Consider the following 27297-nt stretch of genomic DNA (forward strand, 5'->3'; position numbering starts at 1 on the left):
TATGGTGCTGGCTTTCTCTCCTTGCTTGGTGTCAACTGCAGATTTGATAAGCAATGTGTCTACATCCTCATCCAAGCCATTTACAAAAATGTTGAAGAGCGCAGGGCCTAGGACAGGTGGGCAACCTTTTCAACCTGGGAGCTGAACTCAGTTTTGGAGAAGGGGGGCAGGGGCTGCATTCCAGTGGTGGGTGGGCCCAAAGGCAAAAGAGGTGGAGCCTTTCTTCTCCATGAAAGGAAAGGGTTTCTTCAGTGCTGTACAAAAAGCATCTAGGAGGTGCTAGTGATGGTACAGAAAGTTAAGTGGCACGCCAAATCTATGCATCTAAGGGTGCATTCCTATACATGTTTAGACAAAAAAGTCCTATAATGAGGAAGTCATTATATAATGAAAAAGGCCTATAATGATATAAAGGCTAGGGAATGCTGGGAATTGTAGAGCTTTTTTCTATGTAAACATGCATAGGAATGTGCCCTAAATTTATTGAAATTTGTTGCGTGTGCGAATATAAACCCAAGCAACAGCAACCGGCATAACTAATCCCAGCCTTTCCCAACCTGAAGTCCTCCGTATGCCGACTGGGGGGAAGGGGTCATGGAAATTACAGTCCAACACGTCTGGAGGGAGCCAGATTGGGGGAGGCTGTGAATCCTGCCCCCCCCCCCTCAGTAGGACCCTATGCAGGGTAGGCTGCTAATCCTGTCCTTTTCTCCTCCTCCTCGGTCCCACCTATGCAGGGTCATATCCAATGTTAGTCTTACTTAGAGCAGACCCATCGAAATGAATGGGGCTTATGACTAACACTGGTGACTACCCTCAGAAATAAATTTCAGTGGGTAGTCCCAGTGAAATGAATGAGACTTTAGTCGTGGCTACCTCAAGTCTCATTTATTTCAATGGGACTACCCTATGTAGGACTAACATTGGATGCTGAGCTCAACGGGACTTATTTCAAGGAACTGCTGAGAGCCGATCGTCATGTATGTATGTCTTAAATAAATTAACGCACACACTGGAGGAGGGAGTTAAAAAAGCGTCCTCCCTGGAACGCCGAGCCCAGCATTTGATGTGCAGAAGGCCAGGGAACCCCTTCGCCGGCCAGCGGCCGTAACGTGCGTTGAAACCTGCCGTCTGGAAAGCGGGGTTAGGACGTTCCGGGCGGGGAAGCGCCGCTTCGCCTTTAAGGCTGGCCCCTTCGCAGGGCTCTCTGCTTTCCTCCCTCCCACGTCCCGCCTCCCGGAGCATGACACGCCGCGCTGTGATGGCGAAGCCCCTTTTTAATTGAGGCTGTCAGGCTGAGCCCGCGATGAAGAGAGCGGGAGGACGCAGCTCCCGGAGCAGCAGCAGCGCCTTAAATCGAAGCGAGAAACAGCCGCCTCTCCAGGGGAGGAGCAGCCGCCGCCACTGACCTGGCAGTCCGCAGCCAAGCACCTTCCTGCCCAGCCAGCGGTGGGGAGAAAAGCCGGAGTCTCCCCCCGCTGCCCGCCCGCCTTCTGCTCCTCCTGCTGCAAGTGGAAGGAAACCTCTTTACGGCGGCGGGCGAGGAGACCGAGAGGGGGAAAGCGGGCACGCCGATCGGGTTCCCGTTTTCGGGGGATCGCTAGAGCTACCCGGGCCCCTCGGAGCACCGCCCGCCGGGGCGCTTCTGAGAGCACACGCGGCGCGAACTCTCCTTGCCGCTGCCGGGTGTTTTCGGTGGTTCGGAGGAGGTCGCCGTAGAGCATCACTCCCCCCCCCCCCCCCGACAGGGATTTGTTCTCGTCTCCTTCGCTTTCCTCCCCCCCCCCCTTCTTTGATCCTCATGAAAAATCACATCTGGGGCAGCAGCACCGCCCGGACTCCCATGGCTGCGGCGATGCCGTGGAAGAGCGTGGAGTGGCTGCAGGAGGAGCTGGAGTCCAGCGGGGGCAGCTCGCTGCTGCTGCTCGACTGCCGTCCGCACGAGCTCTTCGAGTCGTCGCACATCGAGACCGCCATCAACTTGGCCATCCCGGGCCTGATGCTCCGCCGCCTCAAGAAGGGCAACCTGCCCATCCGCTCCATCATCCCCAACAACGAGGACAAGGAGCGCTTCGTCAAGCGCTGCAAGGCGGACACCGTCGTGCTCTACGACGAGGCCACGGCCGACTGGCAGCAGGACAACGGCGCCCCCACCTCTGTCCTCGGCCTCTTGCTGCAGAAGCTGCGCGACGACGGGTGCAAGGCGTTTTACCTGAAAGGTAAGTGGGGGAGCGGGGCGCCGGTCCCATCGCCTGCGAAGAGCTTTAGGAGCTCCCCCTCCACACACTCCAGGAGCCCGGCTCGGCTCTTTGAGCCCCCAGTCGCAGCAACTGGCGGGGTTCCCGCCTAACGCCCCCCCACCCCCCGCCGCAGTCTGCCCCTATCTCCGCGTTTCCCTCCATGGATGGTTTCCTGGGATCTTTCAGCCACCATGCAGACCGGATCTCCAAATCTTGGTTCTTTTGGTTTCCCCACTTCCCGAAGATTCATCTCGGGCGGGTGGGCACCCACTATCCTTAAGAATTTTTTTTAAAAAAATGAAAAGGAGACGTCAGAAAGCGTTTTTAAAAAATCAGAAGGGCTTCCAGAGGAAAGTATGACTTTTATTTTATTTTTTGGCAAAGGATTTTGTTCTGGCCTTTAATACCCGTTTTTTGTTGTTGTTTGCAAAATGGTTCCATGTGCTGAGTACATGCAGATCTTGGACACTGAGCCCTCAGTTCTCCGTGCTGCATTTCGTCCCCCTCCTGGGTAGAAAGCAGGGAATTTTCCCTCTTGGTATAAATATCATGGGAGGTATTATTCCCTCCCACTTCCCGTATCCAGAAAGGGAAGATCAATCCCTGTCAGATTCTTCCATATGTGTGATTGGGGAACAATCCACAGATAGGCACTAAGTAGATCCTCCTATCCCTCTTCATTCTGAAATCCAGTTTGTAAGGTCCAGTTTCTACATCTTATTTTTGAATAGCATCCCCCTCATCCCTCCCATCCCCCCCCTTCCCTCATTCTATCTGATTACCAGCCTCTTGTCTGGCCAACTGACCTTGTGTGGGTATAAACTCAGTCCTCCTCCTGTTTAGTTTCCATTTAGCAGATTTTTCTACATACATATGGAGAAAGCAGAATTTGGGGGCGGGGGATGACAGCAGCATAAACCTTGTTCCCTGGAACTAACTTTTTGCACAATGGTGCCGCTTGCCCTAAAATCCTGCTTTCAGCTGAGAGTAGTGGCTGCTACTACTCTGTGAAAGGGGCATATTGATCAAATGCAGTTTGTCATCTTCAGCTGCTTTAAAAACCAACAACCCCAAGTTTGATCACCTGTTTAATCTTGTGTGTATTGAGACTCACTCCAGAAACTTTGGCAGTGTTTCCTGCTGTGTGTATGTATGGTGGAGGGTTGACTGTGGTAGGTGTGTTTACCTTTGGATAGTGGGTTGAGCTAGATGACCTCTATGGCATATACTAGTTCTGGGCTTCTGTTGCCTTTCAGTTTCTGAATGAAGTTTATTTGAATGAAGATCTTAATTCATTAAGCTCCCCATTCAGATTTCCTAAAGCAATTCCCCCCCACCCCCTCCCAAAAGGCATTGTGAAACAGTTGCTCTGAGTGAGTTTTCCAGGATAAGGATAATTGTTTTGCTTTCCCCAATACGCAAACCACTGTGGTCACTGGGTGGCAGGATTGAGGCAGAAATAGCAGGCAACACACCGGATCAAAAGGGTCACTTTCAACCACACACACACACGCGCGCGTGCGCACACACACACACACACACACACATATACATATATATATGTAGGGTACTCCACTGGAAGGAGAGGGGAGGAAAGGGAAGTACTAGGCAGTATGTGAGGTGTGAGTGAAGGATGGAGCTGCTGTTAGGGGTTCTGGGATCCTTTCTTCCTACCAGCCTTCCCCAACCTGCTGCCTGCTTCATGTGTTGGACTACAACCTCTATCATCCCCAGCCAGCATGGCCATTTTAGTCTAACACATCTGGCAGGCACCAGCCCATTTCCTACTATATTTTTTTAGTAGCTGGATTAATTTGGCCATGTGAATTGCTTCAGCTGTTTTTGATGACTCAGTGCACTAGCTTTCCTTTTCCATTATCTTAATAAGTACTTCTCATGAGCCTTTGAAGTGTTATTTAGCCTGAATTCTGTACTTCTGTCACTTTCCCTTCTCTTGACTACCTCCTAGTTCCTTTAAACATACACGTTAACACAGAGTTAAGCTGCTGCTTTTCTCTCCCTCCTTTTCCTTTTTTTTTTTTTTCTGGGCCTCGGTGGGAAATGTTTCCAATTAAAATTCCAAAATGGCTTCTCCATATTGTCTTTCCCTTTCAGGAGGGGAAAAAGGGAACTTGATTTTTTTCCCCCTTTCATGAATTAATATGGCAGAGGCTCTGTTCTCTGTTCACTGACCTTACCACAGCTATGCTAAGACCCTTGAATTTTCAGAAGACTCTTACAATGACACTGTTTATCAGATTCACATAATGATGTTTAAATGCCTGTTCGTGTACATTAAGGAGAAAATAAATTTCCCCTTCTCTAATTGGTGAATCAAAGAGAGACGTCCAGAGATAAATGATTAGGAGGAGGAGTGTAATTTTGACTCTTATTTACACATCAGCAGAGCCTTGTATTTATTTAAATGATATTAGAGTGAGTTTCTCAACTCTGGGATTGTGCTGTGTTTAACTATACAGTTGTGATGTTGCAATTGAGGCAGTGCAGTGTCTAACTATTCCAATTTTTTTAAAGTAAACTTCCGTTTCTGTCTCATTCTGTGCTCCCCCTTTCCTGAGCATATCTTACTACCTTTCCCACATATTGAGCAATATCTTTAAAAGTAGCTCAGATATACAACGGCTTCTATTTGCCTGTGATTATCTCTGAAGTATTCAATTATTTTCAGAATGCTGCTAAACCCACTAAAGAGCCCCCTACCCCCATAGTTTCACTGGAAAATGAACTGGAGCCTTCTTGTTCTCAGGCTGAGTTACTGTAAGCATTGTCCACTTTTCAGAAGGGCCCTGTGTTTTGAGTAGCTACATGATAGGCAGCCTGTATCACTGCATAGTCATACTGGAACGCTGCTGCGGCTGAATTTCTGCCTGTCATGAAGCTGCTAAAAGCCCAGGAGCCATCCTATTTAAAAAATGGCAGCCTTGTTCTTATAGTTCTGTGAAATCTTAATTTTGCCATCAGTTCCCTCTGCTTCACGTTAAGCATGTATGACACATGTTAAATCTGTGTTTATGTATACCTTCTTCAATAGGGAATCTGAGATTTTCTTAAACTGGAACAAATTATGCCGAGTGCTAACTGTTTGGGCTATACTGCTTCAAACTCCAGATGGAAGGGCTTGTATGACTGAATGATTCTCTAACAAGCAAGCAAGCAAAATCCCAACATGTAGAAAACTAGATGTGAGGGAAACGGTTCTAGCCTGACATACTCGTGTTCTATATGCAGGGATTAAAACAACAACAGAGTAGTGTTTGATCATGTAAGCCTCCATCGGCTACAGTCTGTTCCAAAATCCTTATCAGGGCAATATCTTTTATTAGGCCAACGAAAATGACACAAAACAGCATGCAAGCTTTTTTGAGTTCTCCAGAGCTCTTCATCAGTTTTGATGTTAAACCAAGCAAGTGGAGTGTGTATGTGTGTGGAAACCAGCTGAAGCTGTGGAATCTGCATTTTGTCATGGTCCTGAGATGGTATGTGGGAGGAGGTTTGAACTTGGCTCTTGTAGGTGTTCTGCAGGCTTCAGGTTGCACATAGGACTGCTGGGATGAAGAAACATATAATGGGTGATCCCTCATTTTTTAAAACATGAAATCCAGCTGTTGCCCAGTTATGTCTCCATACTTAGTACGCTCTGGCACACGTTTGCCACCACAGTAAGAACTAGGCTCAAGCAACAAAGCAGAAAGGGGGAGTCCTGCAGCATTGTTCGGTAACACTAGTGGAAGTGAGGTGTGATCAAGCACAAACTGCCATAATCACTTAACAGAGTAGTGCTGAGTTGGCACTACCATTAGTGTTGTCAATATTTTTGCTGACCCCTGCTCCTGTGCAGTTCGATCTGCAGACATTAGCAGGTATGGTACTAGTCTCCAGGCTATGAAAACATTAACTAGCTGATTCCTAGACTTTACGTTGCTGTTTAAAGACAGAGGAACAGGCCAGTCTTAATTTTGGTGAGCTGGCAACCTTAATAATTACTCAACTGTGGAAGAGAAGGACAAGAAAATCAGGCAGCAATCCTATGCACACTTACTTGGGAGTGGATCCCATCGAACTCAGTGGGAGTTACTTCTGAGTGGACATGCACAGGATTGTATCATCAAGTCTTTTTTAAAGCCCCTGATTTTGCTAATATTATTCCTGCATAGTACTTCCTGCTAGGAGCAATTGGCTTTGTTTTCCATGGGATTATGAGGAGGAGTGTGCTGCCAACTAGACCCTAAATCAGACTCAACATTCAAAGTCAGGACTTTAGGGAAATTTACTTTTTATGCATCTTGTAGTTAAGGAGGATATAAATGCCTAAAAATGCAACTTTTCCCTGATAATATATCTGTAGCTTTAAGATGCAGTGACACTAAAATACATCTTCTCTTTGCCTGCACAGGTGGATTCAACAAGTTTCAGACTGAATACTCTGAGCATTGTGAAACCAATCTTGACACTTCGTCTCCTACCAATTCTCCTCCTGCATCTGTCCTTGGCCTGGGTGGGCTGAGGATAAGCTCTGATTGTTCTGATGGGGAGTCTGACCGGGAGCCCAGCAGTGCCACAGAGTCTGATGGGAGCCCAATCCCAAACAACCAGCCAGCCTTTCCTGTCCAGATTCTTCCCTATTTGTATCTGGGTTGTGCCAAAGATTCCACCAACTTGGATATCTTGGGCAAATACGGCATCAAGTATATCCTGAATGTTACTCCCAACCTTCCCAACATGTTTGAGCACGACGGAGAATTCAAGTACAAACAGATTCCCATCTCGGATCACTGGAGTCAGAATCTCTCCCAATTCTTTCCTGAGGCCATTGCTTTCATTGGTAGGTGTTGGGTATCCTGTTTTTGATGGAACAGCCCCTTTAGCAAGTCCAGAGGTTTCAGTAACTGCTTATTATGATCTTCCTACAGTAAATTAATCTGCCCAATTTTACACCTCTTAATTTTGGTACCTGGTAAACGTGGCGGTGTTACACTTTAGTGTAACTGGTTTTGACAGCCGACCTTATTGCATATAAAGTCAAAAGACCATGCTCCAGTTGACTTCAGTGGAACAAAGATCAGATCCACTGGAACAGTTTTAGAGGGGGTTGGGGGTTTTGTTTTGTTTTTTGTTCCAGGGACTCGATGCTGAGCATTTAATTATAAAGTTCCCCCTTGTGAATATTATATTGAGTGTCTAATAATTTGGAGAATAGAATACTTGTCTAAAAGTTGCTCCATGATGGGAGAAGTAGATAAAACTGTTGTCTTCAAAACCTCAACCTCCAGGGAAGCCTCTCCACACTGATATGTCTGCTGAGCATCTGCCATGGAACCCCTGTGTATTCTCTGATGGGTCATTAACACGTTCAAGTTATCTCTTGATGCTGAAGTCATCAAGTGATGGATATGCATGTGTGAACTAGCTAGTTCCCCAGCAGACATTATTAGGTGTTTATTATTGCTGTTTACAGAGAAAAGCCCTGTGCTGTTAACCTAAAGGAGCTAAAACGTGAGACTTACTTGATTTGTTTTTAAAACTTTGGATCCTACCTGTCAGTACTTCCAGGCATTAAGTTAGCATATCAAGCTAAATAAACAAAATAAATTAAGATGGCAAAAGGAAGAAGCAGCAGGACAAAAACCAAAAACAATTCAGGTGGTATTTAAAAAGCCTGAAATAATAAAAAGGTATTTTTTCTAGTGCCCCAAAGATATTAAGGAAGGGTCTAGGTGAGCCGTCCTTGGGAAAGTATTCTAAAGGCTGGATGCCACAACCAAAAAGGCCTTTTCTTTGTTGCCTCCTCCCTTATTTAGAAGGCTGGAGCACCAAAAGAAGGACCTCTGGAGATGACCTAAGTGTATATGGAGGTTCATATGGGAAAATGGCAGTCCTTAAATCACCTAGGTCTTAAGAGGTATAGGACTTTAAAGGTAAGCACCAGCACTTTGAATTGTCGTCGGAATCATTGTGTCCAATGGAACCTTTATAGGATTATCTTCACTTTTCAAAATTGCTGTTGTGATGCAGGAATATGTATTTATCTAACAAAGTCATGTGTGCTACTATTGATAATATAGTCCTGTATACCAACCACAGATCTGTTTTATTGTGATAGTGGAGCCGGTGCTGGTGTGCCTGAGTACGTCACAAAATTAGGATACATCAAAGCTGCTCATGTTGCTTGCTTGCAGTCTTCCTGATACTCTTTCTATTGTAAACTAACTTATTCTGAGGAGAAGTACAAGCTTAGACTTAAGGGCAAGTTGGAGTCCAAATATATGTAGGCCTGTACTATCACCATTATTTAAAATACTGTAAAATCTATTTCTTTTTTATATTGTTCTTATCAGTTGACGAGAGTTTGTTTTTGCTTGAAGGTGTGCTGGTAGAATGTGTTTAGAATGTGGCTCAGTCAGAAACATCTTTTCTGTGGAAACCACACTTTGTGCTTTTTTTTTTTTTGTGGCAGGAAATAATTACCTCACCCATTGACTAGAAAACTAAAAAAACACCCCAAAACAAACAAACCTGTGTTCAAAGAGGACACCAGAAGACCTCTGGGAGTGCTTTTTGCTTGACAGATAGCAGTGCTGAACAAGCAATCTGTGTCACCTGGCATTGCTTAGTGTAGCCGCAGGCACTTTGCAGCTCCTGCTGCCCTCTGGTGTGACCCCCTCTGTTCCATACCATGCTTCTGAAATTCATGGTGGCAGCAAAAATATTGCTGGTTTGCCACTGATGTTCAGCAGCAAAACACTATAGAACCCTAAAACAGGCAAATTTTGCTTGAAAGCAAGTGAAATTTATCTCTTTTAGGCCTCTGTAGTGGTTTGCCTCAGAAAATTGTTGGCAAAACGCCATGGATTCTTTTGCTGCTGAATTTGGCAGTGCTGCAGCAGGAAAGCAGCCCACGAGGAGTTCCAGGAGGGTGGATAATGGCCCTTGGACCGCCGAAGTTGTCCACCTCTGACATAGTGACATGAGCTAAGAAGTCAACATGTCCATTCTTTCTTTCCCTGTTATTATCAGCTATCTAACTTATGACCTCTCTTCTTTGACTCTCTAGCTAACGTGGTTAGGCTGTAAATTTCTCCAGGCCTAAAATCTAGGCCTAAGCATGAATACTCTGAAATAAATCCCATTGACATCAGTGGAATGTCATTCTGCGTAACTCTGCTTCAGGATTGTGGCCTTCGTTACGGGTCACTGTACTATGCTTTCTGACAGTGCAATCTTACGTATAGGTACTTGGAAGTAAGTCCTGTGCATAGGATTGCAACCCCAAACTGACTTCACAGAGAAATGTGTTTAGGATTCTGCAGTGTCAGTTATATTTAGGCACCATAATTACATGGCGCAGCCACCAATGCTTGTTTCTGCCATTAAGCAGCAGCCCATCTTCCTTGCCTGCTGCTCTCTACTTGAATGTAAAAGAGGGTTTTTCTAATTAAAAAATTTCTGACTGTATTCTGTTCTTATATTCCCCCCCTGCCCCAGTATTACTTTCAGTTCAGTTCTTCAGCACCCATCTGAAGTTGGTTCAACTATATTCAGAAAACATAAAGACCCCCATCAAAGATAGCAACTCTGGCCTTCGTAGTAGTATTTTGCCATTTGTCAATATTGTGTGTTTTACTAGTTGCAGCTACCTAAACAGTGCTTAATACTAAAATTACTTTGAAAGAAGAGTGAGCTGAACTGTGTCTTAAGGAGGTTCAGGGAACTTCAGAGGCAGAACTACAATTCTGACTTCCCTCCCCTCAAGATATTTACTGTTTCCTTATCTTCTGCACTTATGACAGTTGCTTGCATCACCTTTATGTGGCAAGATTTAATGAACCAATATTTGTTAACTGTCCTGACTATGCAGTGGTGGTTGTCGCTGCATACGCAACTATACAAGACAAGAGACTCAATGAGAGCATATAACTGGGAGAAAATGAGTAATTATCCAGTAATGCATGGAACTGCTTAATCATGATGATGATGATGATGATGATGATGAAGAATCTCTTGCAATATTTAACCTAAGCTGATAGTGCAGGCTTCCTTCCAGCCCTATTTTAAAGAGAGGTGGCTTTTCCTTGGGTCCAGAATGCTAAACCTATCCCTCTTTCTCCCTATTTCAGACGAGGCCCGTTCCAAGAAGTGTGGCATTCTTGTTCACTGCCTAGCTGGCATCAGCAGGTCTGTAACGGTAACTGTTGCCTATTTAATGCAAAAACTCAACTTGTCTCTGAATGATGCCTATGACTTCGTAAAGAGGAAAAAGTCCAACATCTCGCCAAATTTTAACTTCATGGGCCAACTTCTGGACTTTGAGAGGACTTTGGGACTAAACAGCCCGTGTGACAACCGCTCCCCTGGAGAACAGCTCTACTTCACCACCCCAACTAATCACAACTTGTTTCAGCTGAACACTTTGGAGTCCACATGAAGGAGACTTTCTTTTGGGTGGACCCCAAGCCTTGAAGAGCTTCTCTTGAGCATTTCAAATTCCTTAACGGAGAAAAAGTCTTTCCAGTCAGCCTTGAAAGAACTGGTTTCGCCAAGCAGAGCTGTCTAGTTGCTGCTTTACTGAAAAGGCTTATGCCATTTATTAGTATTCTGATGCTAATCAAGATGGGTTCAGAAGAGTTACTTCATGTGGGGGATGGTCTGGCATTCCGAACGCAGCTGTTACTGGCAATAACTGCTTTCCTGAGTGTGTAGAGACTGACACAATACACACCCCACACACGCACATGTATGTACCACATGTAAAATGACTTGTGGGTGTTAGTTTGGTGTGGAAAGCAAAGGAGACGTATGCACTTGGCAACCTTGACCATTATGTGTTGGCCTGAGACTGTTGTTTTAAAACCCAGTTTACTTTTTTTAAAAGGAGGTAACCTTTACTCTTTCTTGGGTTCAAACTCTTTTTAAATATGTACGTTCCTGACTGTTTGTACAGACAAGGTTGCAAAACCAGTATTTTATTCTGTTCTTGTTCGATTTCATGTTTTTTAGATAAAAAAAGAGGAAGAAAAAAAATCAAATGTTTCTATTGACCAAATGCATTTTGCACACTTTGTAAAGCCTTGATATATTCTGGCATGTTACTGGGTACTGGGAGTGAAAGAGAGAGAGAGAGAGAGAGATTGAGAGAGCAGTTGCTGCTGTTTGTTAGCATCTGGTTGGAGTTTTAATGACTTGAGAGGTCCAGTTGGTAATCAGACCGCTCTCTGTACCATGCCCACCTTCACAATCTCTTCTGCACTGAATCAGCCAAGGTGACTAAGCGCCAATGTGCTTTTTTAAATACAACCCTTGCCAAAAAAAACCCAACCCACACCCTACCCTACCCCAATTGCCACTCTGTTTGATGTTACTTGAGATTACATCTCACATAACCTCCATTCAGAGCTGGTAGGAGCATGTTTTGAGGCTCTCGGTTGCTCTGCGCAGCCTGTTATGACTGTTAACGTCACCCAGCTGGCCTGAAATCATCCCAGCTTCCGAAGCAAGGAAAATACTTTCAGTAATGTTGGCACTTATCTGGCACACTTGATTCTTCTGTGTGTATGTGGAGGGTGGGGGAGCGGCAGGGAGGCTGAAGCAGAATCAAATGATGCTGCTCCTTTAAAACGCTTGAGCAGAGACTTTTCAATGCATAACCAGAGGACAACTTTCATATGAACCACAGGAGGGCATGGGATTTTGCTATTTAGAAAGGGTGTGGGGAAACTGGTGGATTTCTGAGGCCACTGGAGCTTATTGGTGAACTTCTTTTTCTGGGTAACTTCTTTGCTGTGCCTTCTACAACAAGAAGACTTGTTTATATTTCTCACTAATGTATTATAGTGGAAGAGGGAGAAGTGGTGCTGAATTATTACTATTATTTTGGGAGGAGGGTAGGATGGACATGGAAAAAAATATTGGCTGCAGTGTAGTCCCCCCTTTTTCCCCACGTCCCTTTCCACTTTCACTCTCAAAGTAACTTTTAAAAAGCCACGGAGTTCTTTCCCTAAATATTCAGTTTCTATATCTCCCCCTTCAAATAAATCTCCATGTGGAAGAATGTTTAATGCTGTCACATCATGGAACTGTGGTGTGTGTGTGTGTGTGTGTGTATGTGCGCGTGTGTGTTTTTTAAAAAAGAAATATTACCAGGATATTGGAATGCCTTGTTTTTTGTTGGGTTTTTTGTTATTTTTTTTAATGTAACCATGTTGGGGTTGTTGGGTCATCAGGGCAGGAGAAGTGGAGCACTACGTGTGGATGAGCAAGCAAGTGAGAAATCTCCTAACTGCATCTTACCTCAAGGAGGAATTTTATTTTTCAGGGATTTAGTGCATCTGTATCTTAAGCTGGTTTGTATAAAGGCTTCCTGTGCCAATGGTGGTCTTCTTAAAGATGCATCCTCGTCGTATAAATGAGAATTTGTTAGTGAGGGACAGGTTTTGCTTTCTGTGTTTATGAAGGAAAAATGAGTGACCCTATATATCCTGAACCCAATACTGGGACTTTGTTTATATTGCAAATAAATATTATTTTTTCTTTAAAAACCATGTTTCTGTGTCAAAAACGCTTGCCTTTCCTGCTTGGCTTCCGGCCTCTTTAAAGGATCATTCTTCCCTTTGCCTTTAACACACTACTCCAACCATGATTGGTATTTGCTAGACGGTGTTTGTGTGGTATTTGGTTACACACACAGTTTAATTTTGAAGGTACTGTGGTTAGGTCTTGCGGGGAGGAGGGAAGGGTCCGAATTAAACCACAGCATAAAGAACATTTCTGAAAGACTTGTCCTCATCTCACTGGCTGAAACAGATTTGTTGGCAGAGTATGTATGCTACCGGCTTCTGTTTGTTGAGATCTGTTTGCCGACTAGTGCAGTGGTCGATATGAATGGGCTACATCTGTTAAATAAGCTGAAGCCTAAATTTTAAACAGTGTCCAGCCCTCTAAATTCCATCACAAGTCCATAGGATCTTTAGACAGGTAGCACCTTGGCTAATCCGGCCCTTCCTGTGCTTGATCCTGAAAGACGTGCTAAGCTTCTGACAGAAATCAATGTTAGAGAGTGACAGGTGTTCATGAACCAAGACGCGGTCGTGACTCTTGCTGCTCTGTTTGGCAGGGTGAGTTTTATTTTGAATGTCACTTGAAATCAGTGGGGAAAGAAGCCCAAGTTCATGTCAATTTTGAGCCTTATACCTGCCCACCTGTCCTTAATGTGCTGATTTCTGCCAAATGCTGTGAACATGGCAAGTGTACTTTTACCCTGTAATTCACTATTGAATGTGACAATATATGGCTAGCTTCTCTCCTGTTAGATATGTTGACTTCCATCAGCAGGGGAAAGGTGGCTTTTCCTGGCGGGGAAAGGCTGGGGTCTGCTCAATTTCTGTCTGCCATACCATGTATCTCTTGGGTGTACAGACAGGCAAAAGAAATGGCAACTGAACATTAGGGGGCTGGGGAAAAAATTGAGCTAATGTGTTTTGTATTTTTTTGGAAATGTTATTCTATTTTTTATCTTTATAAATGAAATAAACAATAGCAACAACCCAGTCATTATCTACAGTTTCCAACAATACAGTATTCTTAAGAGGACACAGCAATAACGAGAGAAGGAGGAGAAAAAAAAGAGAAAGGAAAAAAGAAAAGGAAGGAGAAAGCAAAAGGGGAAAAGAAAAAATATAAAAAGTTACTTCAAGGAATTAAATTTAAATTGCATTACACACAAACTTCAAGTATCATTCTATTAAAAAAATTATACCTATATCATTGCCAATATTACACTTCAGTACAGCATAGGTTCCTAAAGGAAATCAACCCTGAGTGCTCATTGGAAGGACAGATACTGAAGCCGAAGCTCAAATATTTTGGCCACCTAATGCGAAGAGAAAACTCTCTGGAAAAGACCCTGTTGCTGGGAAAGACTGAAGGCAAAAGGAGAAGGGGACGGCAGAGGATGAGATGGCTAGATAGCATCACCGATGCAATGAATATGAATTTGAGCACACTCTGGGAGAGAGCGCAGGACAGGAAGGCCTGGCGTGCTATGGTCCATGGGGTCATGAAGAGTCGGACACGACTGAACAACAACAACAGCATAGGTTGCATCAATCTTAAATTTCTGTATCATATCATCAGTCTTATAGCAAAGAAGCAAGCATACAATTCATTTCCACTAACCATATATTGCCCTTCAGTTAATATATAATAATAGAGCTTAAAAATTTAGCCAGCCAAAGATATTACTAATCAAAGTCTCATAATAATGAAAGTAATAATAATAGTAAAAAGAAAAAAGGATAAAAATAATAAATCATTAATATATTTTATACTATCTATATTTTAGATAATATTTCTATATATATATATATATATATATATATGAATGTGTACATATCAAATACACGCCCAAATAAAATTTTTATATACAGTATATCATATCTAATATAAAAAAGAAGTAAGAAAAAAACAGGAATAGAGTTAATGTGATTTAAGGTGCAATCCTATGCATAGTTAGACAGAAAAAAGTCCTAGAATCCCCAGCATTCCCCAGTCAGCATGGCTGGCTGGGGAATGCTGAGAGTTCTAGGACCTTTTTCTGTCTAAACATGCATAGGATTGTGCCCTTAATTTCTTTTAAATATTAGATAATACTGAGAAAGGGAACAAAAGCATCCAGGAAATTGAATTCCTTTCTCCCCTGCCCTAATATTTCTTTGTCCCTGTTTCTTCCCCTGGCCATATGAAAGTCTAGAGACTCTTGATCCATCAAGTTGCACAGTCATGATCTAGAACGATAAAAATTCCCTTTGGTCATCGCTTCCCCCATCCTCGGAGCACAAACAAAAGGGCAGATTAAAAGGAAGAGAGATTATATCTACCTCTGCACCTTCCTACATGACTGCTATTTCTTGGGTTATAGTTCTCTGTGTGAGAGGTAAGGGCCCAGCCCAGTCCCATTAGATGGTGATAGTGGAGGTGACAACTGGCTTGCCTTATCAACAAACAAATGAAGTGGTGGCTTTAAAAAGAAGCACCCAGGATATCTTTATCCAATGTAATGGGAGCCTTTTGTGACTGCTTAGGTGGAAATGGATGAGATGGACAATATCCTGGTTTAGAAGCAGACAGGTGACCTTGTAGTCATTGCTTGCAAAATTACTGTAGTAGAGTACACAATTCCAGAGGAAGCCTAGTGTTTGGCCGTTGTCCAATCTACATGGGTAATTTAGTGCAGAGCAAGAGTACATCAGGTCGTTCAAGATACATATTGTTGTTGTCACTCCTCAGCAACCCCACAGCTTTCCCTTAAAACCAGCACATTTACAGAAAGTTGTTTTACTGTGTCTTTTTTCCTTAAATGCTGCTCCCGCATGGTTCCACTGCAGTGTGCCCCATTCCCCGGAAGTAAATCCTGCATGCTCGGTGGGGTCTAGGGGTGTGTTTGTGACCAGGCTGTGACCTCGTCAAGGAGAGGGGCAGTCCCCTTTCCCCCCATTCCTTTTTTTCGGTCATTGGTAGTAGTGTGCTTTTTGGACACAGGCTCAGGGTTCTTCTGCCAATTAGCACTAATTTGCAATAGCACGGTTTCACTCTTTCACCACTGACACTCCGTTTTTCTTCTCTGTTTATTTTTACTTTGCACTATATCGCAGTAGCGCTATTTTGTAATTGTGCTGTTTCACAATAGCGCAGTTTCATTCTCACTGCGGTGCTTTCTCCTGCAGCTCCCTTCTTGGCTGTTTATTTTTACTGTGTGCTACTTCACAGTAGCGCTATTTCACAATAGTGCTGTTTCCCTCTCTCACTACTTCGCAGTGGTGTGCTTTGGATATGGGGCACTTCCCGGCTGTTTATTTTCACCTTGCACTATACAGCAGACAGTTTCCTATCAATGTAAACATTCTGGAAGCAGAGAGCACTTATGAAGACAAATGGGGGATGCAAGGGGAGAGGTGCGGGGTAAACTACAGGGACATAATTAATCTCTTCCATTAAAATTCCCTGAGCAGGGGAGCATGGACAGGGGCAGAGAACAAGCCTCTCATTCGCTAAGCAGCATCTGTGAGGCTGATGATGTTCAGTTCTACTGGGACTCCGCCAACCCAACCCCAAAGTAAGGCGGTTTCAAGTACAGTTTGACCTGTGAAAGCGGGTTTTTAGGTAGTGTATACTCTGCTTTTCTGGCTTCGTGTGCCACTGGTGGACCAAAGCAATTTTATGAAAATATAGATATAATCAGATAGCGCTTCTCATACTGGTCATGTAGATTGGGCCCAGGTGAGGAGAATTTTAGCCCACCTTTACTGCTCTGGATTTCAGTTGATTGCAGAGGTGGTAGAAATTCTGCTGAAAGACTAGCTGACTTTGATCCTCCCTCCTTTTTCCTAGCAGCAACCACCCTTCCAGCATGCTACAGAGAAGATGAAGAGAAGAGAAATCGGGCTATTCCACCATTGCCTCTGTTGAGAAACCAGCTGCCATGGCCACAAGCTGTCCTGCCACTTGAGTTGGGAAAATATGCACCACTACTGTATCTCCTGCCCAGAACAAGAGCTTGGGCGGGTGGCCTCTCTGGAGAGGCACCCAGGGCCGAATGCTGCACTTTGAGGGGTCCTTCATCAAAGTGAGGCATTTTGAGGTGGCCCTAAAGACTGCCTGTACTACCTCTCATTAGGGGGACCCTCCCAGAGTGAGAGATCAAGCAGAATCTCAGGAGAGGCTGTCTACCTGCCTGCCCAATCTCTCGCTTTGGGAGAGTCTTCAAAGTGAGAGGCTGGGAAGGTGAGTGGGCACCCTCTCCAGAGAGATTGGGCAGGCAGTCTCTCCGGAGACTCTCTTCGGTAGAGGGCTTAGAGGGAGAGATTTGGGGGGTGGCTGCTCCTCCAAGGAGCCCTGATTGCTTGTCAACCTCCTGCTGTGGCATTTGCCACAGCAGGGGAGCAGGGCCGGGGTGGTGTTGGTGGCAGTGCCCACAGAGGCCTTCCCAGTGGTGGAGGCACACAATCCTCTGCCCCTCCCTATCCACTACCTGAGCAGAGGTTTCACCCTGCCTCATGGGAGGGCCGGCCCTGTTTCAACTAGTGGCAGCTATTTCTTCATCTCAGCTGGCTGTGATAAGAACTGTAATGTTAAGAACTGGTGTCTGAGCTTATGTTTTCCTCCTCCCTATCCATCTCTTTTTACTTGTGTGTCATGTCTTTAAGACTGTAAGCCTGAGGGTAGGGACTGTCATACAACTTGATATTTGTAAGATGCTCCAAGTACCATTTTTGTTAAAGAGTGGGGTAAAATGCTTTAAATAAAAATTTCCCCACCATGGGTCTGGACACTACAGCTTTCTAGCTTTGCTGTAGTTATTTGCTTACTGTAATAAGTTTATAAACGGTAAATGGTCATCTGGGCTGACTCTAGACTGTGGAGCCTTCCTCTGTCTTACATGGAAAGCTGGTGGAAAGGGGAGCAATCTGTCAGTCAAGGAAGAGGGGGCAAGAAGATGGAAGCAGAGAAGAAGAGAACTATTACTGGATTTTACATGCTGTATCCGTGGAGGTTCTCCACACGAGCCAGAATGCTGAAAAATCCGCATTCTGGCTTGTGTGGAGAGTCACCACAGATCCAGGGAGGCCGTCCTCTTTAGACTGTTGCCCTCCACAAGTTGATGGCTAGAAATGCAATGAGGGAGAGAGGCAAGGCTGGAGCATTCTTTCTCCTCACACGTTTGTCCTATTCAGATTCAGAATGCCTGAATAGGGCTAATGTATAACATCAATTTTAATCTAACACTAACCCCCTAAAACAACAGCAGGAAATAACATGACACAGCAACAATTAAAATAATTAAAAATAACAGTTAAATCCAGTTCACCAAAATGACCATTTACTCCTCAAACACCTTCCAAAAGGCCATTAAAATTTTTATTTGTTATTATTTGGCCAGTTTGGAGGAGGAATTCAGCATTCTGGGTGACAGCAGCAGTATCTTTCTGTACACTCATCTCCTTCTATTAATGTTTTATCTCATATGCCAGAGGAGCGGGGGAATGGCAGTTCTTCACTTCTATATATAAAGTAATTTAAGTGCATACAAATTTAACATTTGTCCACTATCTTGTATTGTTGTTGTTGTTCAGTCTGAGCTTAAAACTCAGATCTGATGACGTGTGTGTTTAAAACTGGCGATGGGCAAACTGTGCCCCTGTGGATTTCATTAAAGCTTAATGCACCGGTGTATTTCAAAGGATATAAATCACATGGGGCTCCAGATGTTTTGGACTCCAGCTCCCATCAGCCCTATCCAGCATGGCCAATGCTCAGGGATTATGGGAGTTGTAGTCCAAACCATCTGAAGCACACCACGTTGTCTAGCCTTGATATAAATCAATGAGCAAAATTCTTCTATGTAAAGAGGAGCTGCTTCCTAGAATATACAGTACGGTGGCTCTTGAGGAAGCTTTTAAAACATGCATATAAGTACAAACATGCACCTCTCCAGCTGATCACACAGCAAGGCTGCTTTCTCTCCTTGATCTTGCATTGCTCTCCTAGTGTTCTCTTAAGACATCCTTGAACAGGATTCAGGTTAATAATAGCACCTAGCATCAGATGTGTGAGGTAGGTTTATTTCACAGTAACTTGATTGTGGCTTTCTGGAACAGTACTGCAATTATTTTTAGCCATCCGGGGAAGAAATAAGCATACACAAGATTCTGTGTGAGAGAAGCAGCTTTGCCTTTAAACAATTTGCTCTGAAGAGTGCCCTGCAATGACCACCATGTCTAGAAATGTTACAAGCTTGTTGTGAATGATCTTCCCTCTTAGGCGTGACATGGTTTGTTCCCATTCTGCATCCTCACCCACGTTCTGAGTCGAGTAGTATCACTTAGTTAGTCACAGAGAGTGGGGTTTTTTTCTGACCTGGTTGATGGATAAAGGATAGAGCAGTGTGTAAATATATGTTTTAAGGAGCACTTGGGTTTTGCTCCTTGTTATATAGTGGATTTACTCTAACAGAATGTTGGGAGTATTAACAAAAGAACAAAGGCAGCCAAACAGAACAGCCAGCAGTCACAGATTTGAAGCACAGATAGGAAAGGTTACATGAGCACACATTATTGGGGGCAAAAAAGTAATTTAAGCATCCGGAACAGCTTCGATCCCACATTACCATAGTCTCAGGAAACCATGGACTTTTTTTATGTTGGGGACTACCTGAGATTAGGGTGGGATAGAGCAGAGACCGTAGCCCTGTTCAGGCATTTGCCTGAACACGTGAGGGCTTAAAGTGGTAGAAGGACAGTGCCATGCATATTGGGCCTGTCCCCTACGTCTCTGGGCACACTGGCCCCACCCTCTTCAGTTCAGCCTTTGCACTGTTGAATCAGCATGTCCTGAAAGGGAGCTTAACTTGTGTTTGCCTCCACAGTATTGGTGTGGGCTTCTTTCTCATTGTTTGGCATATAATCTGGTCTGTTGCTGAAGGTTTTTTTTTTTTTAACTAGTTGGTGCTGGTTTTGCTGTTGTTGTGGTTTTAATTTTAATTTTTTTAAAGCAATGTTTTAATTAAGATTTTGTTTTTAATCTGGATTTTATTGTTAGCTGCCGTGATTGCCATTTTTTGGCAGAAAGGCGGGATATAAAACAAACAAATAAATATTTGCAGACTGCTGAGGAAATTTTAAATGCCTATTGTTAGTAGCTCTTTCCAACCACTTTGTAGAAACATTTGCATTACACTAGATGTGGCTGGCCTCTGTAGTGCAGCTGCTGCCTGCTTTGCCAGTGTAACGTGAGAAGCCCCAGGCTAGAGAGGAGAAACCCAAGTTGCAGCTCTTCAACTGCTAGCATAACAAAAGGCCTGGCCCGAGTGTGAATACCGATGGGAAAATGTCTCCACCACTACATCTGTGACCTGGTTCACATGACACAACAAACTACCATGGGTGAACACCCATGGTGGGTTGTTGTGATGTCCAAACCCGGCACAGTTTCTGCAGGGTGGCTTATTTTTCACAAACAAGCCACTCTGAGAACCTATGGCTTGTTGTTGGCCTATTCAGGGTGGCTTGTTGTGACATTGAAACTCGGCAGGGCAACTTCATTGTGGGTTGTTGGGACAGCTAGATAGCTGCCTGGCAAAAGCGGTGAAAAGGCCTGTCTCTCCTCGCGATCTTGCTAGTGCTGCCGGCCTGCCGCCATCCTCCCATGTTATATCTGCTTGTAGCCTGTCAGAAAAAAGAGGTGGCAATCCTAATTAAGCAGTAACATGGTTGAATACATAGGGATTCAGTCCCAGATCTTTAAAAGCTAAGCACTCAAAAGACCTTGGCCTGGACGGACGCATCTGTCAGTTTCAGTTTCTTCCACATTTGATTTTTTAAAATCTCAAGTTCTTTTTGTCCCGAATATGGAGAACCTTGCAAATTTTGGTAAATTCTTAAGAAAACTGAACCGAATTAAAATTCTCACCCATCTATAAGTCAGTATTTAACAATATCTGACATGTAGCTGTGTCGTCCCAGCTGTGAGCGTTGAACTCTTAGGTCAGAGGTGCCAAGATGGTGATAAATCAGATGCAACAGTTTACTTACAAGGAGACTTTATTGGATAGCTTACAGCACACAGGCGTACCCAATGGTTGGATCAGACAGCTTCTCTGAACCATGAACCATTAGGTCAAATGGGTTTTATACAATATATGTCAGCCACAAGGCAGCATCGCAGCAGCAAGCGCCCCTAGCGTTCATTCCCAGCATAGACTAGAAGTGTTTGGTTCTCAAGCACAACTACCTAAGATAAACAAACTTTGCTTCCCAGGCACATCTTGATAACACTCTCACTCATTAGTATGGAATATGCTAGGTTGTGCTGTCGGCCCTTTGAAACATCTTCACATGCTCAGAGGCTTACTAGCAAGGGAATTGCAACAATAATCAACTTAAGCAAGCATTATGGATCTCTAGGCCCCTCTAATGACAAATGACTTGGCTACGCTCCTGGGGCCAATACAGTAGCGTGACATGGTGGCAGGCAGTATTTCATACCAACTAATAGTTGACATGCAGTAGCAGTCAATATTTGACATGTTACAGTCAAAACACTGGCTGTCAAAACCTGAACCTGAGCTTGTCTTCCATGTTATAATTGAGAGAAATAATTTTAATATGAACATTAAATTTCAATTCTTAGAGTTCTCAGGTTTCTACGGCTTGGTTTTCCTCCACTCTTCCATCTCCCACACACTCACATTTGTAGCCTTGAAAACTCGAGAACATGTAAATAGTTCTGCTAATCAACACATTGTTGTATTTATAGCAGACTGGCACATGTTTGTCGTGATGTGCTGCACGTGGAGCGCTGCTTTGTGATCGTAGGCTCTCAGTTACTTTGAGGCTTCTTTTTTCTCCACCCTCCACCCCCAGTTTTCCTTTGTTAGAAAGGGACATAGCTGAAAACACTGTAAAGGCAAATGGACCCATGGCCATAAACAATGCCCATTGTTGGCAGAGTTGCCTTGTGGAGATCTTGATGTCGTTTCAGATGCGTTGCAACCCAAAAGAAGAGGTTGACAGAATATGCGATGGATTGACACACACTTCCTGTTCTCTGCAGTTATCCGATACTTGATCTTGCACATCGCTCCTATGGGGAGATATGCACAAGCTCCCATGGCAGGAAAAGAACATGCATCTCTACAATGGGCAGAAGACACAAGATAGGTATTAGATGAGCCAGAGAAGTACAGTAGGTGAACAGGAAGCACAAGTCAGTTGTGTTTCCTTTACTTATTGTCATGTCTAAAATGGCTCCGTCTCAGGGCATATCTCTTCCCCTGGTCTTACACTAGTTTGCCATCTCTCTTTTTTTCTTCTACTGGTGAACTAGATCTGCATGACAGGTAGACATTCAACAGGCAAAGCTTCCCCCCCAGCACTGCATCTCTATGTTAGAAAAAATTAAACTGCTGTTGAATTTCTGCCTATCTGTTAAATCAGGGGTGGGCAACTTGCGGCCCTCCAGATTTTTGGCCTACCATAAGGCTCACTACCATCAGCCCTAGTGAGCCTAGCCAATGGTGAGGGATTATAGGAGTTGTAGGCCAAAATGTCTGGAAGGCCACAAGTTGCCCACCCCTGTGTTCAAAGCACACAAGCCCTGTCTGAAAAAGGTGGCAATCTTATTTTGTCCAGAATTAGAAGTGCAGAAAGGCACTTAGGAAAATAAAATGTGCAAATATGGGCTTTATGTACCTTCCTCTGAGTGGACCACACTGCCATGTTCTGAAATGGCAGTCCCCCATGTTTGCTGTGTCGACAGTTTGATGATGGGGGAGGTAGTGTGTGAACTGCGTATAGGAGGCATCGTGTGTCTGAGGGAATCAGGTGTACTGAATTACAAAATAGTTTTAGTTTATATATCCCATGGAGCATCTTTCCTGCAAACACTTCCAGACCTATGGGACTAATTTGCAGGACTCCCTAACTGGCCTGGCCTGACCTTGCCTAGCCTCTAAGAGATAATAGAGTAACAGCCTAAGGTGGCTTGAGTGCAAGCCAAATCCCTGGTGTCCATACGGTCCTGAGAAAGAGCAACTGAGAAATGGAAAACCATTTTAGCCAGTGATACTTCTTTCCCCGGAGGCTTCTGTATAATTAGTCGCCATGGCACCCAAAAGGCAGATATAATTTTCATTCAGAAATCCACATTTCTGTAATTCAGAACTCATTCCTCTCTTTCATTGGAGGCAGTATGCATGCTGCCCCCACCTGGCCCTGTGCTTGCAACCTTCTGCCCTTCACCTCTTTGTCCGTCTGCGTGCTGGATGTTTTCAAAAGGTTAGTCTCCTTCCTTCCTTGACTTTATTATCAGTGACTCTCTGGTACCTTTTCGGATGATGATATGTTGCTTTGTTCTGTCACCCAGCGTCAGTCATTTATTCCACAGCCCCAAAGTGACATCCTAATCTTCGCTGCCTTCAGGATGTTGAAGGAGATGATTGGCAAGATAGCTCCTGGCAGAGTGCAGCTTATGGGGAAGACAGGCTGTGCTACGTGAGGCCAACAGCTGGCCCTTCATTTTCCGGAAGATTCAGCTATGATCTCCACTGCTGTAGCAAATGGGTGAGGCTAAATAGGGGTGGGGGGCAGGGGAGAGAGCAGCCTGAAAACCAGCATAACTTGCAGTGCCCACGTGGGAAATGTGCATGTCACAGGAAGCCTTATCGGACTGTGGCATTTATTCTTCCGCTCTGCTTCCTCCTGCTGTCTCTTGTTTGTTCTTTGTATTGTTCTTACTTATATCATTATTTATTACATCCCCCAAGGGCTGGCATTTTGGTGGAGATAACGTTGCCTCTGCCGAGCAATATTGCACGTGCTGGGGCTGTTAGGCTGTGTAACCATGATTCCCAGGGGATGGTTTGGGACCTACCAGTGGGTCAGACACATCCCTTGGGTGGGTGGATCACTGAGATGTTAGTTGTTACTGCTGGGAACAGTGTGTCACAGAGAGTCACAGGGTTTTCATTTCATTTCCATTGTTGGAGTTGGGACTGAAACAAAGATCCCAAAGATACAGACTTACTGATGGATCCCTTTGTAAGATGGCTTATAGGTTAGGAGGAAGGGTGATCAAATGGACTCAAGAGGCAAGCAGCCCAACCCAGTTGCTAGGGTTGGCAATATTTTTAGGGGTGCTATTGAAACAGTGCATGATCCAAGAGGTGTGCCTTCCAATCCTTCACTATGCTGGGATGCACCTCTTGAAGCACATAGTGCCACTGCTCAGGACAGCAAAATGTCTTGGGCCAGTTCTTGATAGTCATGTTCCTCTGCCGGTTTCCCTGTGTTTCATTGAGATTGCCTCTGTGTTTATGAGTTCTCCATCTATTGGGGAAAGGGAGAGGGGAATAGCACACACAGGGAGTTTTGATAACTTGTGATAATGGGTTCATAATTTATGAATATTGGGGAAGAGGTATGAGGTGGAGCTAGGTGTAGGAAATAAAGAATGCCAGACATTTGATAGTTTTCTGTAAGCAAGTCTTATGGGCGAGACTGCTCAAACCTTACTGTGTGCTTGAGCGCCATTCACATAGAAAAGGGTGTCAGTTCTTTGTTGTGTACGGTACTTAGCACACCACTGGCCTTACATAAATGTTGCATAATACATATGACAAGACAGAGCCTAGATCAACTGGACCTCCAAAGCTCAGGGTGGTAAAACGAACATTAACAAGGTAACATCTTCTCACTTTCTCTGACATGCATACACAGGGGCATACATAGGCACAGGTCCTTTGCCTTCCCCGCTTTCTCCTCCATTACACTTTTCATTCCATAAACAAAAGGTATTCAGGGAAACAGAATGCAGCATATTTTGCTGCGCATGCTCACTGGAGCAGCAGACAGAGTGCAGATCAAAGCCAGCCACAATACAGTGCATTACTTTACTATACAATAAAAAAATGGTGTAGGTTGAATTTTAGTACTGTTTCAACTTGGAGACAGGAGACACACTCATTGCCCTAGTGGACTCTCGTGTCACCAAATCTGGAAGAAACGATGGTCTTTTGGTAGATTAAGTATGGCTCGGCAGGTGCTTCCAGATGAGGCTTTTATTGTGCAATCACTCTGCTTCATTCTCAGAATTTTACAGGGGCTCCAGATGATGCCACCTTCCACTGATAACCCACCCATGTTTTCCCACCACTTCTTCCATCTTATTCTTACCACATAAAATGCATTAAAGAGGGAGAGATGGGCATGATGCCTTCTGATTTGTTGTGCTAGCTGTCGCCTGTCTGGAAGCACCCTGGGATGTAATAATTTCCCTTCAGAACCTGGCTGCTTTACATGACCTTCATGGAAGAACAGAGAAGAGCAGGACCAGTGAATGGTGAGGATGGCAGGGCTAGACAGAATGTCTTTGTTGTTCCCATATTTTCTGAGGGGGGGAGAATTCTCCTGTTTGAAGATATGTGATATCCCTATGGCCAGTATAGGCTATGTAGAATGGGCCTAGGGCCCAGCATCCGGATGCTTGAGGATTCAGCTGAGTTGCATTTTCACATACCCAAGTGCCACCAAGAGTATCTGATAGCTGGCAGTTTAAAAAGGGGCTACACAGTGCAGTGGTTTGCAAATCCAGCCAGCTCTTAAAGATTATACAACAAATCTGGTAATGCCATATCATGCCAGAGAATCTGCAGCAGTATCTCACACGACCCAGTTCCCATATGCCCTGCATTAAAAATAAAACAGCTGTAAAAAAGACCCTAATGATAAATATTTCATTAGGGCCCCAGACACATTCCCTGCCACCCCCCAGTGGATATAAATTTGTATTCACTTAAATAGTTGATGGACTGTGTCCTGAATATTTATGTCTTGAAATTTCTTCCCTTACAGTTTTCCCGCCACGTGTAAACTGAACAGAGAATTATGATATGCAGAAGACTGTGGGAAATGAAAACGGCATGGAATATCTGTTGAACAGAAACAGAGTACCATTGGCACACCAATGTTGCTGAAGTAAGCAAAGCCATGCTTAAAAGCATGCGAGTAGCCTGCAATTAGCCCAGCATTACTGGATAGTAACAGCTGCAACACATGTTGCCTTTTGCAAGGGGGTGTTAAACAATAACATTACGATATTTTCAGTCCGCTAAAATCCCCAGTACATTATCAGCAAAGCTAAGAAAGGTCCAGCTTTTCAAGATGCTTTATTACAGCTAACTCACAAATAAAGCTGTCTGTTTCTGATGACATCATCTACTCATAAACAAAGCTGTCCCTTCCTGATGACATCAACTAGCTGGACAGAAGGTTAACCCTTCCTACCATAATTGGTTTTTCTGTTAATAGAAAACTGGGAGATAGAATTGAAATTCCTATTTTGATGAAATAAACATTTGTTATTAAAATAACAGAAATGTGAATGGGGGCGGAGGGAAAGAAGCTCAATCAAGCCAAAGGAAGCTCCAGGGATAACGCTAGTTTTTCCTTATGGTAAGGGGAGGGCAGACAAAAAACAAAAAGTTAAACAACAACAACCTCAGTGAGTCTTCTCTCTCTACAGCAGTCACCCTTGGTGGTAAAAATGGCGCCATTGCCCTCTGCTGCACAGACTAGATGCCGTATGCTAGGGCCCAAGCATAGGAAGACAGGGGTGTTGAAGGGGTAGACTGTACTGGGCCTGGCCCAGGCTGTTACCATGTGGGGAAAAATTAGGCTTAATTGGGGAACATACTGATGGATGTTTATGCCAATGTGTTTCCCTGTATCTATGTATTTATTTGGGGTGTCCAGATATTCTAAGATCTGCTGGAGTTTGGAACTGACCAGACGCAGGGTTAGAACAGAACGAGCAACATTCTGAAAGTGAACAGTTGCTGGCCCTGAACAATGGAGAAATCCTGGATTTTAGCATGCTGTAGTTGTGATTCTATAGCAGTGTGTCCACTCAGAAACAAAAGGTAGAGTTAGAAAAGGTCTTTCTAACTCAGGTCTTATTTTGTGAAGAAAATATATTTTTTTAAAGTTTAAAAATGTTATGTGCCTGCTTAGGTCAATGGATCTGCAAGCAACTCAGTACTGGATTTGATGTGGGAGGTGGTCTGAGGGTGAAATTTAGGTATATAGATGTTTGCTACAACCTGAGGGATGTTTATTTATTTATTTATTTATTAAATTTATTAATCGCCCATCTGACTGGTCACCCAGCCACTCTGGGCGATGTACAACCCACCATAAACAATTTAAAACAATAAAATTTTACCATAATTTTTTTTTAAAAAAAATACCCTAACCCACCCCAAATGCCTGCCTGAACAACCACGTTTTTCATGCACGACGGAAGCTCATTAAAGAGGGGGCATGACGGAGTTCCCTAGGGAGGGAGTTCCACAGAGTGGGGGCCACCACAGAGAAGGCCCTCTCCCTCGTCCCCACCAGTCTAGCTGTCCTGGCTGATGGGACAGAGAGAAGGCCATCCGAGGCTGATCTTGTTAAGCGGCCTGTCTGGTGTTGCTGGAGGCGCTCCTTAAGAT

The 27297-nt window shown here is 44.2% G+C and overlaps 1 protein-coding gene across 1 annotated transcript; it reads left to right on the forward strand.

Annotated features, from left to right (window-relative positions):
• Positions 1-1305: 1305 nt before the first annotated feature.
• DUSP7 (dual specificity phosphatase 7) lies at positions 1306-11652 on the forward strand. The gene is made up of 3 exons (XM_084839722.1): positions 1306-2219; positions 6655-7083; positions 10376-11652. Exons 1-3 carry the CDS (start codon positions 1802-1804, stop codon positions 10681-10683), a joined length of 1155 nt encoding a protein of 384 aa, XP_084695848.1. The 5' UTR covers positions 1306-1801; the 3' UTR covers positions 10684-11652.
• The last annotated feature ends 15645 nt before the right edge of the window (positions 11653-27297 follow it).

The sequence above is a fragment of the Heloderma suspectum genome, chromosome 2 (genome assembly GCF_057233095.1).
Source record: "Heloderma suspectum isolate Gila_16-S chromosome 2, 16-S_ref, whole genome shotgun sequence".
NCBI classification, from domain to species: Eukaryota; Metazoa; Chordata; class Lepidosauria; order Squamata; family Helodermatidae; genus Heloderma; species Heloderma suspectum.